General features: G+C 42.9%; 1 protein-coding gene across 2 annotated transcripts; it reads left to right on the top strand.

Moving 5' to 3' along the window:
* The first annotated feature begins 2,190 nt into the window (after nucleotides 1-2,190).
* SRSF6 (serine and arginine rich splicing factor 6) lies at nucleotides 2,191-7,021 on the top strand. 2 transcript variants are annotated; one of them, XM_026070747.1, is made up of 6 exons: nucleotides 2,191-2,455; nucleotides 2,808-2,956; nucleotides 4,380-4,507; nucleotides 4,729-4,937; nucleotides 5,293-5,382; nucleotides 5,498-7,021. In XM_026070747.1, exons 1-6 carry the CDS (start codon nucleotides 2,349-2,351, stop codon nucleotides 5,859-5,861), a joined length of 1,047 nt encoding a protein of 348 aa, XP_025926532.1. In that variant the 5' UTR covers nucleotides 2,191-2,348; the 3' UTR covers nucleotides 5,862-7,021. The 2 variants fall into 2 exon arrangements, with proteins under 2 accessions (XP_025926532.1, XP_025926533.1); XM_026070748.1 differs by lacking the exon at nucleotides 2,191-2,455 and having other exon boundaries at nucleotides 2,867-2,956; nucleotides 3,772-4,507.
* Nucleotides 7,022-14,384: the final 7,363 nt, after the last annotated feature.

Genomic DNA, 14,384 nt, shown 5'->3' with positions numbered 1-14,384 from the left:
CTCTGTTAAAGACTTCAGTATTTCCAATGAGCCACATCTACACCTGTGCTGCACGATAGGGGTTAGAAAGACTTCCCTGCATGACTATGTACCTCATAACTCATGTGCTAATGAGCTAGGTGTTCCTACCTCAGCCATCAGTACAACTTGACCAGCTATCTTCCTTATCTCTATAAAAAGAGCAGGGGTAGTAGCCTGCTGTCAGGCTGGGCTGGAGGGGAGCCAGCTTGAACTGTATACCCAGGAACTTTGTGGCATCTCAATTTCAGAAACATGTCAGGCAAACTCTGATGGCCGCTTTACTTCATGACCTTCTGGAAAATGGTCCCAATAGACTCATTAGAGGAAAATTGATGCCAACAGTTTGGAATTTCCTTGGTCATCAGTCCTCCCCTTGGTGTTTGCCCTTTCCTTCAGTCTACTTGTAAATCCTTTCCTTTCAAAAGTCTAAAATGGCAGGTCTAGACTAATTAGCAGAGTTCAAGAGGTCTCTCTCCTTCCTGTTAGCACAACTCCAAACCTGTGCTGCAGAGAAACCGGCCCTAGTTTTCAGGAGACAGTCACAGGGCAGGATTGATGGAGGACTCTCCAGAAAGGGTTATATTTTCTTGATAGAACTACAGAAAATCTCTGTAGTTCAGGATGAACTTGCAGGCTTAGGAAAAATACTTATAAAGGCTTTGAGGAGGGGCAACAGAATACTATAGTAATCATGCCCCTGAATATACCTGCTAGGACTGAGGCTGAGTTAGCGATCCTGAGAACATCTTTCAACTCAGTAGGTTCAGGGCATGGTACAGTGCATCTTGTGCTGTTCCTCTCTATGTTGGGTTATTCAGGACTAGACAAAGCCTTTAGAATTTCTGCACAGTGTTCTGATGACCATGATAGCCTGGGCTAATAGCTAAACTAACCCTCAAGTCAAAATATTTCCTGGTGACAGTGTATGAAAAAAATACAGCAGGTCTGCAAATTAGTGAATAATCTCCATAAGTCTTTCTGAAGCAGACAGAAAACATTCAGTGCATTCATGAAATCTTCTGAGCACTGTCCACTATGATGGAGGAGAAAGCAGTCACCTGTTTTCTGTTCTATTATATGAATCAAGCTTTTACAAAATGAGAAAAGGTAAGGGTCAGGAATTTCCACTTCTTTAACACACATGCAGCAAATGGTTTGTTACAGATGCACTCAGTAACTGCAGCAGAATCGTGAAAATCTGAAAGCAATTTTGGTGTCTTTGGTGATTTATATTACCAACAGTGATGCTCACAGGAGACTCGCAGTGAAGTGTTAGGGGAACATGAGCTGACTTTCACACAGCTAAGACAAGAAAATCCAGGAATAGGATTATTTTTCCTAATATATTTACATTAAGAAATATATATTATTAAATAGTACAGTATACAATACAAAAATATATTTTATATATAGCATTATATATATAACTACATCAGCATATTTATGTTGCTTAAAATATATAAAATACAGAAATAGTAACATATATTATGAAACAGTGCTGCTGCAAAAAGCCTAGTAGACTAAAATAGCAGTTTTATTAACATATATGGAGAAATATTTTTGTTGTTTAGAACAGATATTAAAGGGAAGCCAGGAAACAACACTCAGTAACCTTGGGTCAGTACTATGGATAACTCCCATGTAACTGCATCTGGAAGGCCCCTAAACAGATAGATACCCCAGGGCATCCCAGCCAGCAAGGTCCATTATGGATCCTAGAAAACTAGTTCTCTGGTCCCAAGGATTTGCTCTCTGAGTGCCTGACACACTCCAGTTTATGGGACGTTCGTCTCAGACAGACTGAGAAAAAAAACAAGCAATGCACCAACCATGTTCCCTATCAGTACAGCGTAGGGCGGTGCCGCCAGGCCGCGCCACAGTACGGGTGGAGACAGACCGCGCGTGCGCAGCGGCGTACGGTGCGCCCCGAGAGCCAAAGCGCGCCAACGCTCTGCGCACGCGCAGCTCCGACCGTCACCTCGCGAGCGCACACCTCGAGCTCCGCGCCTGCGCGCAGGCCACACCATCTACCCCCTTCCTCCCCTCCCCCGCCTGGCTACTGCCTTCTCGCGGGAGCGTGATGACGCACGGGCCCGCGTCTCCCTTCCCCTCCGCCCCTTCGCTGTGACGTCTCCACGGAAGCCCGCCCCTTGCTATAAAAAGCCGCGCGGGCGGCGGGCGCCATTGTGCTGCGGAGCAGGCCGCGGCTTTGGTGGTGTGTGGGTCTTGCAGCACCGGCCTCCGCGCTCCTTGCGCCGCTCCTTCTCTTACTTCCTCTCTTTTTCTTTTCCTTTCCCTCCCCTTTCCCTTCCCCTCCCCCTCTGGACATGCCGCGCGTGTACATCGGCCGCCTGAGCTACCACGTCCGGGAGAAGGACATCCAACGCTTCTTCAGCGGCTATGGCCGCCTGCTCGAGGTCGACCTCAAAAACGGGTGAGCGCCCTACCGAGGCCTGCGGGGCGGGAGCCGTCTGGCGAGGGCTACAGCCCGCTCCCCTGTGCGTCCCTTCCCCCCCCCCCCGGCACCCCCCATGTTGTCGGAGGCTCCTGCCGCGTGGCGCCCGACTCAAAATGGCGGCGGCGCGGGGGGAGCGGGGGCGCTGCGGCGAGGCCGGCCCCATTGTCCCGGCGCGGGTGGCGCTGCCTGCCCTTGCCCCCGGGGAGCGGGTGGCGGGCGGGGGCGGGAGAAGCCAGGCGGGGCCGCTGCTTGCGTCGTCCCCACCCTGCTTGTATCGGCGCAGGCAGGGTTGGGCTTGCGGCTGACGGGCAGTTTCGTCTTCTCTTAGTTACGGCTTCGTGGAGTTCGAGGACTCCCGAGACGCCGATGATGCCGTTTACGAACTGAACGGCAAGGATCTGTGTGGGGAGCGGGTGATCGTGGAGCACGCCCGCGGCCCCCGCCGCGACAGGGACGGATACAGCTACAGTAGTCGCAGTGAGTACGGCTCCGTCTTTCTGCTTGGTTATAGGGCTGCTTCGGGCAAGGGGCACAAGGAGGCAAGGGGAGGTGGCTCAGCTGTGCTGGCAGGGCAGAGCCTTGGGTGACTGGATGGGGCCGAGTCCTGTGGAACTGTGGGGTGGGGTGTCGCTATCTCAGCAAGTGAGGTGTTAGAGGATACCTAGTGCATTGTTGGGAGCAGGCTATCTGCTGACTTTGCGTTATAGACATTTTTCCCAGCACCAACGTTGCACTCAGATATGCTCTAAGAAATGTGAGTGCAAAACTGTGAAGCAATTCTAGCTGCAAAATTGTGACCTTGTTCTAAAAAGGGTTTCTTGTTAATTGGAAACTATGCTCTGCTAATTTAAAAACTCCAGAGTTCTTATGAGCATTTAGCTGAAACAGTGATGTTACATCACTAATGCTAATTAATAGATACATATGCATAATTGGGGTAGAAGCATTCAGCTGTGAACTTACATGTGAAAAATTATTTCAGTTGAATATACAGAATAAAGTAATGGGTGGGGGAGGTCTTCAAGCAGGAATCTGTACTAAGTGGGGGATGTTGTAAGCATTGCTATATTCAGCTGACCTGTACAGTTTCTTGAGGAGCTGAGCTATGTAGAACTTAACTGACCTAGTACTGTAGTTTAAGTACTAAGGTTCATCTTTTAGTAATCTCTAGAATCTTGGTATTGGGTGGGGTGGGAATCTGTCTTTTTTAAAAATTCAAATGTATGTTGTTTAAAATTGTTGCATGTTCAATTCCAACTTTTTAACAAGTCCTTGATGTTTCAATTTAAAAGTGACCAGTGGGGCTGAGGCTGTGTCCACTGAGGCTAAGATGACTGCCTTTCCTGATTGGCCATGGCTTTTCCATACATTGTGTGACCCTTGCCCTATGACCCTTTGGCTGACCTTACCGGAAGCCATGACGACAGCAGCCTTTTGCCATTAGACGCAGGGTGATGGTGAGGATTCCAAGGGTTAGACAAAACTGTTTAAACTGAACTAGGTGACTGTTACCTTGCGTGTTTTGTGGCCAAACCACCACCAAAAACCTCATACTGTGATGTAAGTACTTAGTGTAACTAGTAAACGTTTTTGTAAAATGTAGAAATGCATGTAATCAGTTAAGTTTTATATTTTACAATGTTCTGTAAAATAAAACTTAGCAAGGTGAATCTAATAAGGAGCAGTCACTCTCTAACAGATCTTAGGAGCACAGACTTGTAGGATTTTAGTCTGTATAATTTGCCATTAATATAGATTATGGCAAAATTGCAAGTTTATTGGAGGCTTAGAGAAATAAAGTCCTACTCCAGTAAATATAACTGTTTAACTAACTTTTTCAGAACATTTTCTTTTCTTCATGCTAGGAGACAATCTAACTTTATTTCTTTGTACAATAAAGGTGGGGGTGGTGGCGGATATAGCAGTCGGAGACAATCTGGAAGAGATAAATATGGACCGCCTGTTCGTACAGAGTACAGACTGATTGTTGAAAACCTTTCCAGTCGCTGTAGTTGGCAGGATTTAAAAGTATGTATTAATGTTCTGTTGTAGAGCCTGTTGTGACTAGCAGGAAGCAGTAACTTTTTATATAAATACTTACTGTGATTTAGGTAAAAGTACTTGAAATGCATTTGCATGTGACTGTTTATGCAATTTGTTTTGCAAGCAATTTGTTCAGGCTTGTCTTAATCTAGTTGCAGGCATAAATGTGTGATAGTTATGCAACTCTTCATGTACTCTCTCTAAAGGATTTCATGAGACAAGCTGGTGAGGTAACCTATGCAGATGCTCACAAAGAACGTACAAATGAAGGAGTAATTGAGTTCCGATCTTACTCGGACATGAAGCGTGCCCTGGACAAACTGGATGGCACAGAGATAAATGGAAGGAAGATCAGACTGGTTGAAGACAAGCCACGATCCAGCCATAGACGATCTTACTCTGGCAGCAGGTCCAGGTAACTTGGGATGTTAGTCTCCACATCAAGACAGCTTACATTAAGAAGAGTACTTACTACTTTTATCTTTTTTTTTTAAAGTTACCATTAGTTGCTATTTTAGGAATAGTGGTCCCTGGGAATGTGGAAGGAATTACTTTATTTAATACTGTAAAACTAGGTTTGGAGATATTTAACTTTCTGAAGCATCAGATTCAAATCACTGACACTACACTGAGTTCAACTGGATCAATGGTGTCTTGATGTAGTTATACTTGTTCTTGAGAAGTTTATGAACACCTTTTCTGTGTTAAATGGCATAGCAGGCTATACAAGACTAAGAAAAAGGGACAAATTCCATTTGAAATGTTTCTAGGTCACGATCTAGAAGACGGTCCAGAAGCAGAAGTCGTAGAAGTAGGAGCAGCCGCAGCAGGTCCCGTAGTGTCTCCAAAAGCCGTTCGCGGTAAGTGATGTGCTGTTTCCTGACAGTGCAGGAATTATTGCTTATTAATAACTATTTACAACTACTGTAAGTATACTTCAGTTCATGTAGAATAAATGCTATGTTTTCTTGAAAGATCTAAATCCAGGTCAAGAAGCAAAGACCGTTCACGTTCCAGATCTAAAAGCAGGAAGTCTAGATCAAAGAGCAAATCGAAACCCAAGTCTGACAGGGGTTCACGCTCCCACAGCAGATCCAAGGAGAAGTCTGAGAAGTCTCGGTCCAGGTCCAGGTCCAGGTCTCGATCTCCCAAAGAAAATGGTAAAGGAGATGCTAAATCTAAATCCAGGTCAAGGAGTAGGTCTCGTTCCAATTCTCCACAGCAGCAGCCATCTGCCAAGGCTCGTTCAGAGTCACCACCCAAAAGAGCTGCATCGAGGTCCCGCTCCAGATCTCGTTCAAAATCTCGCTCACGATCAAGATCTAGTTCAAGAGATTAAGACTAGAACTCTCCTCTTATGTTGCACACTATTATGGAACATTTTCCTACTTGTCAGGCCATTAGTGTTATGTTAGTACTTCAGAAGTTGGTTTCTTCTCTTGCAGGAGTAAATGGCCTAAGAACTAAGTAATGAGGCATAAAGGTTTGATTTGTATCCCAAATTTGAACAGATGAGGTTGTATGGAAATGGTGGTACAAAGCAGGAAAAAAACCCTTTTGTAGAAATTCAGCCAAGTTTGATTTTATAGCATTTCAGCAGGAGTAACTTATCTACTCTTCAGTGCAAAGTGGTTTTTATATTAAAAATAAACTGAATATAAGAGGCTTAAATCTGGGCTTTTTTGGAAGTATCATTTTTCCTTTTTTTTCATGGTTTTAGAACTATGGGTATCATTAGCTTAGTAGGTTACAGCTTGCTACCAAAGGCAGAATTGCCTTGCTGGACAGGTCAGATAATTCTCTGGTTTATCTTAATTTGTGATAGCAGGCTGCAAACTATATAAATGTATAACAAAACTAGGCAAATTTTAGACCAGCAATAAACTCCATTTGGAGCACTTGTGCTGTATCTTAACTCAACTTGCCAAAAGAACATTCCCCCATACTGTGACTGTATTAAAGGTAATAAAGGTACTCTGTAGCCTGTGTCATGCAGTATTGCTGAAAATCATAGGTTTCAAAGTTGAAAGAATGAAAGCTTTGCGACATTTTTGCTTGAATATCAAGTGACACTGTCAGACACTAATGTGTCTCTTGGATGTGGTCCAAGTCACTAGTATCTTGTATGGTTTGTCAGCCTCTAAATATCTATTGGATATGAAGACTAAGTAAAACTGTCTTCCCTCCCCTTTGAATCATTTATGTTAACATCATTTTGCTTCAGAATAGGAGAACTACAATCCTATTACGTGTGAATCTGAACTTTATTGGAAATGTAATCTATTGGAGCTAGAGTTCTAGTCTTAACAAAGGCTTTGCTAAACTACAGTTGCCAATTCACTTAAAGTCTGGAATAGAATTCATCCCCAAAATTCCCCTTTATAGCTAAATTGATTTTTGTAACATGCAATAGCAAACATTAGAACTGCCTTGTACTCTTTATACAATGTGTAGTTTGACTTGTATAAAATTAAATCAGTGACTCAACTCTTGTGTTTATTGCGGTGTAATGGAATTCCTTTTTTGCCTCTCATGCTGGGGATTCACAATTGGTTCATGATCTAAACCCTTACCTAGAAAAGAGAATCTTGGGTTTTTACCATCTGTTGATCACATTCAGAAAGCTTGAGCTTTTGGCTGTTTCATACTAGTAGCCATGCTTGTGCAAGAAGAGATCTTAAAGCTAAGTAAAGTTTTTATTCTGCCTGACTTGCAAGCATTCGTTATGAAACCTGAAAATGAATGATTTCATGGCTTGATATGTTGGCAAAAAGATCAGGTTACTTGTTTCTTTTATGTTGTACACTTTCCATGTTGTATTTATCCCAAGTGTTGAGAAATTTCCACTATACTTGAGCTGCTGAGTCTAGCTTCCACATGACTATTCATAGAATGATAGTCTGCCATGTATCCTAGCATAATTAATTCCACACTTCTGCAAGTGCATTTAGTATTGAAGTTTTATGCTCTGCACATAGTGACAGGTGATTCTCATCTGTTCAGTTAATTTGGGATAAACTAAGTTTAAAAATGGCTGCAGTTTTGTCTTTCTAGTTAAGGTATAGTTTAACATAAAACTGTTAAATGCTGAGTTTCTGATCACTGTAGGTAATATCTTTGGGGCAAAGGACATCAAAATGACGGAGTACTTGGGGGCTTTTTACAGAAGTCAGGTTGTGCAAGCAAAGTAGGTTAATGCACACTTCAGTTATCTGGGGAAATGTTATGACCCTACACATGGAAATATTTTTACTTCCCTTAAAACTTCTGACACTAAGACATTAATCTTCATTTTTATCCTGAACATATGGAGTAGGTCATAGTTCATGGGGAATTGCTGCTCTTTGTTTATCCGCCATGGTTCTTCAGTAAAATATGTTGTACTCTTGAAAACAAGAGTTGTAAGCTTGGAACTCAGTAGTTTAAGAGGTATATACACCTACATTTTTTAATCTCTCTGTATGTCCTGCCTTGGTGGTAATAAAACAAGATATTAACAATTATTCGTTTACATGCCTGTAGATATTAATAACTTGTTTCTACAACTGGTTTCCAATGCCAGCCTGAGAATGTCTTGGCATTGTCGTAGAAGTTATCACTCTAACATCAATAAGCTATGCATGTATTAAGGCTTTTAATAACCATATTCTTAGCTTTCTGAAATTAGATTGTTACAAAAATGGTTGTTTGAAGTCATCTTTGTTCATGAATAGTTGTAGGCAGGGTCTATAGCTTTAGCAGTGTTTAACTGGGAGCAATTTTGTGCACTGTATAACAATTCAATCTGAATGGTAGAAAATGGATTTAACCAGCTTGCCTGTAACTGCTTTAAATATTGAAGATTTCTGTTACTGGAACCATATGCAATACCTTCCTTAAATATGCAAAAGAGAAATGACCCAACTATGTAGCCATCTCTTAAAGGATGTGCTCATGTAATAGACATGCTGACTTTTTTGTTTTCTGCTTGTAGTATAAATCAATACAAATTTGTTCTTTACAAAGCAAAAGATAAACATGCAATCTCATAGAATGTGGAGTGCAGGATTGATTTAGACAGTGCCTAGTAAGTTTTGAAGGGGAAATCAACATTGTACTATTAAAAAAGAAATTTACAATCTCTGTGGCCACATTTGGAGCCTGTACCTAGTCTTCCTTTATTTAAAGTCTAACTGTATTTGTGTTTAACACTAATGCAAGTTCAGTACTCAAGTTATTAGCAATTTGTGATGTAAAATAGCTACTTCAAAGTTGGATGGTGAAAATACCTCACCCATTTATTTCATCTCACTTAAACCTCAGTTGATAATAGGAAAATGTTTCTACTTCCTATAGGTAGGAAATCAGAATACTCTTAATAAAGCCACTTAGAGCTTTGGAATTGAATTGAAACCTTCCTATGTAGCAGCTTCTGCATGGTGAGTTTATCAGAAATTGTTTTATTCTACATCAGGTCAGGACTAATCTTTTTTTTGAGTTATGCACAGCAGCAAGCAGTTTAGCTCTCAAGTAGGAGCTGTGACGATGCTTCCACCTTGCATGGCAGTAACATGGCAGTAACACTACATACAATGCACAAATAGGGAGATATGGTATTAAGCAAAACTCATTCTTCAGAGTTTGTTGGCAAACTTGATCTGGGTTGACTTGCCTGTGTCAATGTGTCCCAGAAGTACGCTCTTTTTCCCACCTCAGGGTGCCTTGCTCTCAACATGCTTCAACAGGTAGACATGCAGGCCTGTGTCATGGTAGGTTGTCTTAAAGTGTAAGTTATTTGACTCTAGATAAGGAACCACGGCATGGTAGAAGGGCTAGCCAAGTGTTTGGAAGTCATTGCTTAAAAGAGAACAGGAGATGGACTAAGAAAAAGTGAATTTGAAGTTTGCTGTTGCAAGACACTTACTCTTTGAAATGGCCATTTATGCTGCCTTACCAAAGGAGGTACAACAGATGCATGTTTGGTTGCTGTAAGGTAAAGCATAACTTTTTATTTGGTGTACACCAAAACATATACTTTACCTAGAAATATGACTGCTTTGAGTGGAATTGAGAGTAACACACTCACTGAGACACTTTTTTCCTAGTATTTCATTTCTACCTCTAAATTTTGCATTTTTAGAATTGATTTACAAAGGGGAGATAATCATGTCCAAAGCAATACTCTAGCTGTGTTAGCATGAGGAATGGGGAGAATTTATTATTTCACAGATGGAATAGCTTGAACTGTTTGCAGTTCCTACTCCAAAATCTCATTGGGTTGGGTTTGTAGTGAAGGTATCAATAGAATAATATGTTTAAGTCAAAGAGCAAAAGCTGGAAAAGTGGGAATTTGGCTCAGGAGCCTAGAAATACCAAAAATTTAGCTGAGCTGATATTCAGTATGTTTTTCAAAGATGGTGCAAAAAGCTTAGTAATTTGAGAGGTGCCTAACTAAAATCTTGTTCATCAGGAGGTAAACTTCCCACAACACAGCAGATTTTGCTGAATTTCTTATGCGTGTATAATGTCTATTTAATATGAATAGGAATCCATTATCTTACACAGGTAAGAAGCACAAATAATATAAATACTACTTTATGTAGTGGAAGGTATTAACAATTCAAGAATTCTAACTTTTGGGGATTGTAATGGCATCCATTAACATTACGTTCAACCCTTTTTCCCCATGTTTTATTTTGGGGTTAGGTGTGGTTAGAATCGAATAGAATGTTGGCTCTCAATTTCGAGGCCTTTTCACACTTTTTTTTGCTAAATATGTATGTAGATGTTGAAGGGGAAGTTTCAGTTGTTTCATTTTGCATGATTTAGTGGGATTTGAGCTTAATCCAATAAAACTTTGAAATAACAAGCTGCTCTTAAGCTTCTAGCCTTTTAGCTACATCTTTCAGTAACATGTTATTGGTTATATATTGGTTAGATAATCGTAGGTGCACTGGCCTAAAAAAAAAAAAACCACACAATGCAGTAATTGGTATGATCTGCACAGTTGAAAAAGCAGTGGCAATAAGATGTCTACATCTAATCCGTACTTTGGGATGTACTTCACAACAGTTCTCATTAACACGCAAGATTTGGGCATACAATTCTGTGTGATTCTGACTTGAGATAAATCCTCTTCCTCTTGTTCATCGAAAGTGGCTATTGCAGGGAGGTGTACTTAAATGTAAAACATCTCAAATACTTACTCAAAAATAATAATGCAAAAACCTAAACTTTGCTTAAATGTTTTGTCTGTGGGCAGGAACTGAGTACAGTGATTTCAGTTCAAAATATACATAAATAATGGAGAGAAAGTTTTACAAGTGAAGCCAGGATCAGATGTGCTTGGAAGATGAAGACTACTGTCATGTGGGTGGAGCTGGGAGTGGGGATTTTCCTGTGGTAGATTTATTAATGTTGTGTGCAGCTCCTGAAACAAGATCATCCTGTATGTATGAATAATATATGTTAGTGCCATTAGGTAAGCAGGTGTGAAAGAGATCATGTCTCATCTACTTCATGTAACCCACAATGCACAATTGCACCTGATTGTTCTGCTAGATTGTTCTGCTGTTCAAAGAGTAATGTTGCTCCTGGAAATGACTGTTTTAAAGTGCAAAAAGCTTTACTCTGCGCAACATTTGTTCCTCTTGGTGTTAGTTGTCGGCATCGTTGCTCAACACCAAAAAGAGAGGGAAATAGTGTAGCAAAGAGTCTCGTGATCATAGTGGTATGGCAGTGAAATTGTACAGCTAACATGAGGGGCAATGGCAGTGGATGGAGGGCAATATGCAGCAGCTGCCCTGTGATGACAGCTTCTGTTCTGCTGGACTTCTTTGCTGTGGCTCATGCCACTCCTGTGGTGGAGTAAGCACTGACAGGAACTCAGAAGACAGGAGAAAGCTTTCTGAAAGAGCATCTTAAGTCATCTCATCTTGGTCTGTTTGCTGCTCATTAAAAATCGTGCTGTGAGTTGAAAGTGTAATCTACCATGTGCCGTAATTTGGGTATCGCCTATTGTGTCTGACAATCATAAGCAGAATCATTTTTGTAGTTATCTGTACATAAAAGCCATTTACAGACAGTGAAACCAAGGAAAAGAATTGAAGTGCCTTATGCAGTGAGTAAGTAGCAGGAATAAAAGTCAAGCATTCCAGTTTGTATTTCTATTGCTTCATGCTTTGTAAGGTCTCAGGCTACTGGGTCAAATGAGTGTAGGATATGAATGTAGGTGAGCATAATACTGGTGGGCACAACCACTTGTAGGGTATTGCTGTTGTGTGAATAGCAGAAGAATGTATCGAGATTAATAGTGGCCTACTGCATGCAAGGGTATTTCTTGTTAAGCACAGCTCTGTTGCAGTCTGCACTAATTAGGTCTAGTGGCATAAGTGGCACAGTGGAGTCTGATTACCATGTAAAATATATAAAAGCATTACTACGAGCTAAGTTTTAATCAATAAAAGTTAAGATGCTTTACAACACAGGGTACAGAAATGGAAATTAAGGCACACAAGGGTGAAATGGTCTTGTACTACATCATCCAGAGAGCCCATAGTGAAACCAGGAATACCCTCTCTTTTTTCCCTCTAAAGTAGCTTTTTTGCAGGAGTTAAATATTCTCAAGTCATGAATTTTTATGACAAGCATAGGCAGGAATAGGGACTCTATGGGATATGCTTCCAAAGTAGAGAAGGTGAATGCTGGGTTGCTTTTCAAGTGACTGAGTTGCACTCTGCTCCTGATTTGAATCAATTTGAACTTCCCACAGCAGTATATAAAAGCATTTATATGTGACCTTTATTATGTTATTCCTTCATTATCAGGATCCAATTACTTCATGAGTGATCAATTTGATCTTTTTCTTTTTGAATGTATCAAAAATGTTGGGGTACAAAACTCAAGGTAATGAAAGACTGGCAGGTACTCATGCTAGAAACAAAGAGCTTGAACCTTGCAGTGAGCAGGAATATTAATGGCCATTCAATTCAGCATGGCAGGACTTGGCCTGCAGTGTGAGCAGACAGTTTCCTCTCCCAACCCTGCCAAGATACTTTAAGTGTTGTTCTCACCAGGTCTATAGCCTTTTGCACTCTTTGGTCCTTATGTTTCCAGTCTTGGTTCCTTCCAAACCCAACTTCTGTTCCTAAGTAGGACAAACATTGTGTAAGTGTGTAAAAGGCATTTTTTGTGTGGTGCTCTAAGTAGCCATTGAGTGCTGGAGGGTGGAAGAATTCGCTTTACTGGTTTTTGACCAGAGCACCACTTAGTAAGCACTACCCAGATGTCGGCACTGTGCAAGAGTAAGTCCTACATTTCCTCCAAAGAGCTAGTTAAAGCAATCCTTTTTGCTTTTTAGTGACCTTTTTGGATTGTCTTAATTTTTTCCAGCTATTTTTGTGTCTGCGCTATGAGTGCTAAGTAGACAATCCTTGCCCCTCTCCACTGCGAAAGCACATGCTCTCTTGCCTGTCTCCTTCAGCTGAGGCCTGGAGCAGTGGTTCCATCTCTGGAGCCTCTTAGCTGCTAGGTAAGAGGTAGGCACGTTACTGCCAGTGATGGATTTTGACTGCTCTCCAAGGGGGTTAGGTTAATATTAGTGTCTTGGAGAGAAAGCAGCTTCCACCTTTCAAACCCCTCTGCCCCACGTAACCCAGTTTGAAGCCTAAGTTTTAAGACAGAGAAACAGTGAAAACTGTTTGAGCCACTCCAAAGTCCCAGCGCAAAACAAGGATGTGAGATGCTGGGACACCAGAGCTCAACATTTGCTTTAATTTCACCAGTGCCACCCCCAGACTTCTCAATAACGTGGGGAAAACAGCTTTATGCCTTTGCTTGGGCCTGGCCACTCCTGCTATAGGAAGGGGTGGATGAAAGATGAGGTGGCAGAGCTGGATTTACTGTTCCTGGCCAAAGTTAAACAGTTTTACAAAGATGAAGGGGTCAGTCAGCATTGCTGAATGAGGCTGTTGCCTCCAACAACTGCCAAAGCTGCCCTGTCTTGGCCATCGTGGCTCTCCAGGGCTTGGACATAACTGAAGGAATGGCTCCTTTGCTGCTGAGAGACTTGCAACACTCCTCCTGCTTGCCCAGAGCTGGCACCACAAGCTGTGCCCAAGCTGCTGAGCACTATATCCATGCATCCTGCCAGTGCTGGCAGTCCACGCCGGGCTGCATGTCTGCAGTTCCACACAGCAGCTATCAAGCTGCCCCGTGCGGTAGCAGCTGCCAGCATGGCCAGGCCACCTCTTCCACAGCACATCACTCTCGGTGTCCCTGTTGCAGCCCCACACAGCTACGCTGGCCCCACGGAGCCCTGCTGTGTGCTGTTCCCAGAGGCCAGGCCATCCTGGCAGTGTCTGGAGCGAGTGACAAGGGCACTGAGGGCAGGAAGCGAGCAGTAATGGAGAATCCCACCCAAAGGGCACCATCTGGCCCAGGTGTTTGGCGCTGAGCTGTTTAAACCTCTCTGTGAGTGTCTGGGGGCTGCTCCTCTCTGGGAGCTTCTTGGCCGGGTCCCCATGGTGGCCTCATCCCCTGGGTGTCAATGCCCCAGCCTGGCCCACTCAGGGCCGTGCAGCCAGGCCGGGCCGAGCTGTGCTGTCACCATGGCGACCCAACTTCCACTGCGAGGCAGCTCCCCTCCAAAATCATGCGGTGGGATTAAAAATTGACACTGCAGCGTGGAGGAATACACGGGTTACCATGGCGACGGCGCTCGTTAAGGACATACATTTGAAACCTGCCCAATTACCGCCCCCCGCACACAACACACACACACACACACACACCCGCGCGCATACACACACCCGCACCCCCCGGCCGGCCGTGCCGGTGCGGGCCAGCGCGGCGGGCCGCCCCGGCGCGGGGCTCCGCCGCCCCC

The sequence above is a fragment of the Apteryx rowi genome, unplaced genomic scaffold (assembly GCF_003343035.1).
Source record: "Apteryx rowi isolate R43461 unplaced genomic scaffold, aptRow1 scaffold_318, whole genome shotgun sequence".
Lineage (NCBI taxonomy): Eukaryota > Metazoa > Chordata > Aves > Apterygiformes > Apterygidae > Apteryx > Apteryx rowi.
Note: the sequence above shows the minus strand (reverse complement) of the source record. Positions and strands in the feature narration are given on the sequence as shown.

Bases quoted from the DNA above. Each gene is read 5' to 3' on its own strand.
- SRSF6 (XM_026070747.1), top strand. From the start codon at position 2,349: ATGCCGCGCGTGTACATCGGCCGCCTGAGCTACCACGTCCGGGAGAAG. The intron at 4,508-4,728 runs GTATGTATTAAT...CTCTCTCTAAAG, and splicing joins GTAGTTGGCAGGATTTAAAA to GATTTCATGAGACAAGCTGG. The intron at 5,383-5,497 runs GTAAGTGATGTG...TTTTCTTGAAAG, and splicing joins GTCTCCAAAAGCCGTTCGCG to ATCTAAATCCAGGTCAAGAA.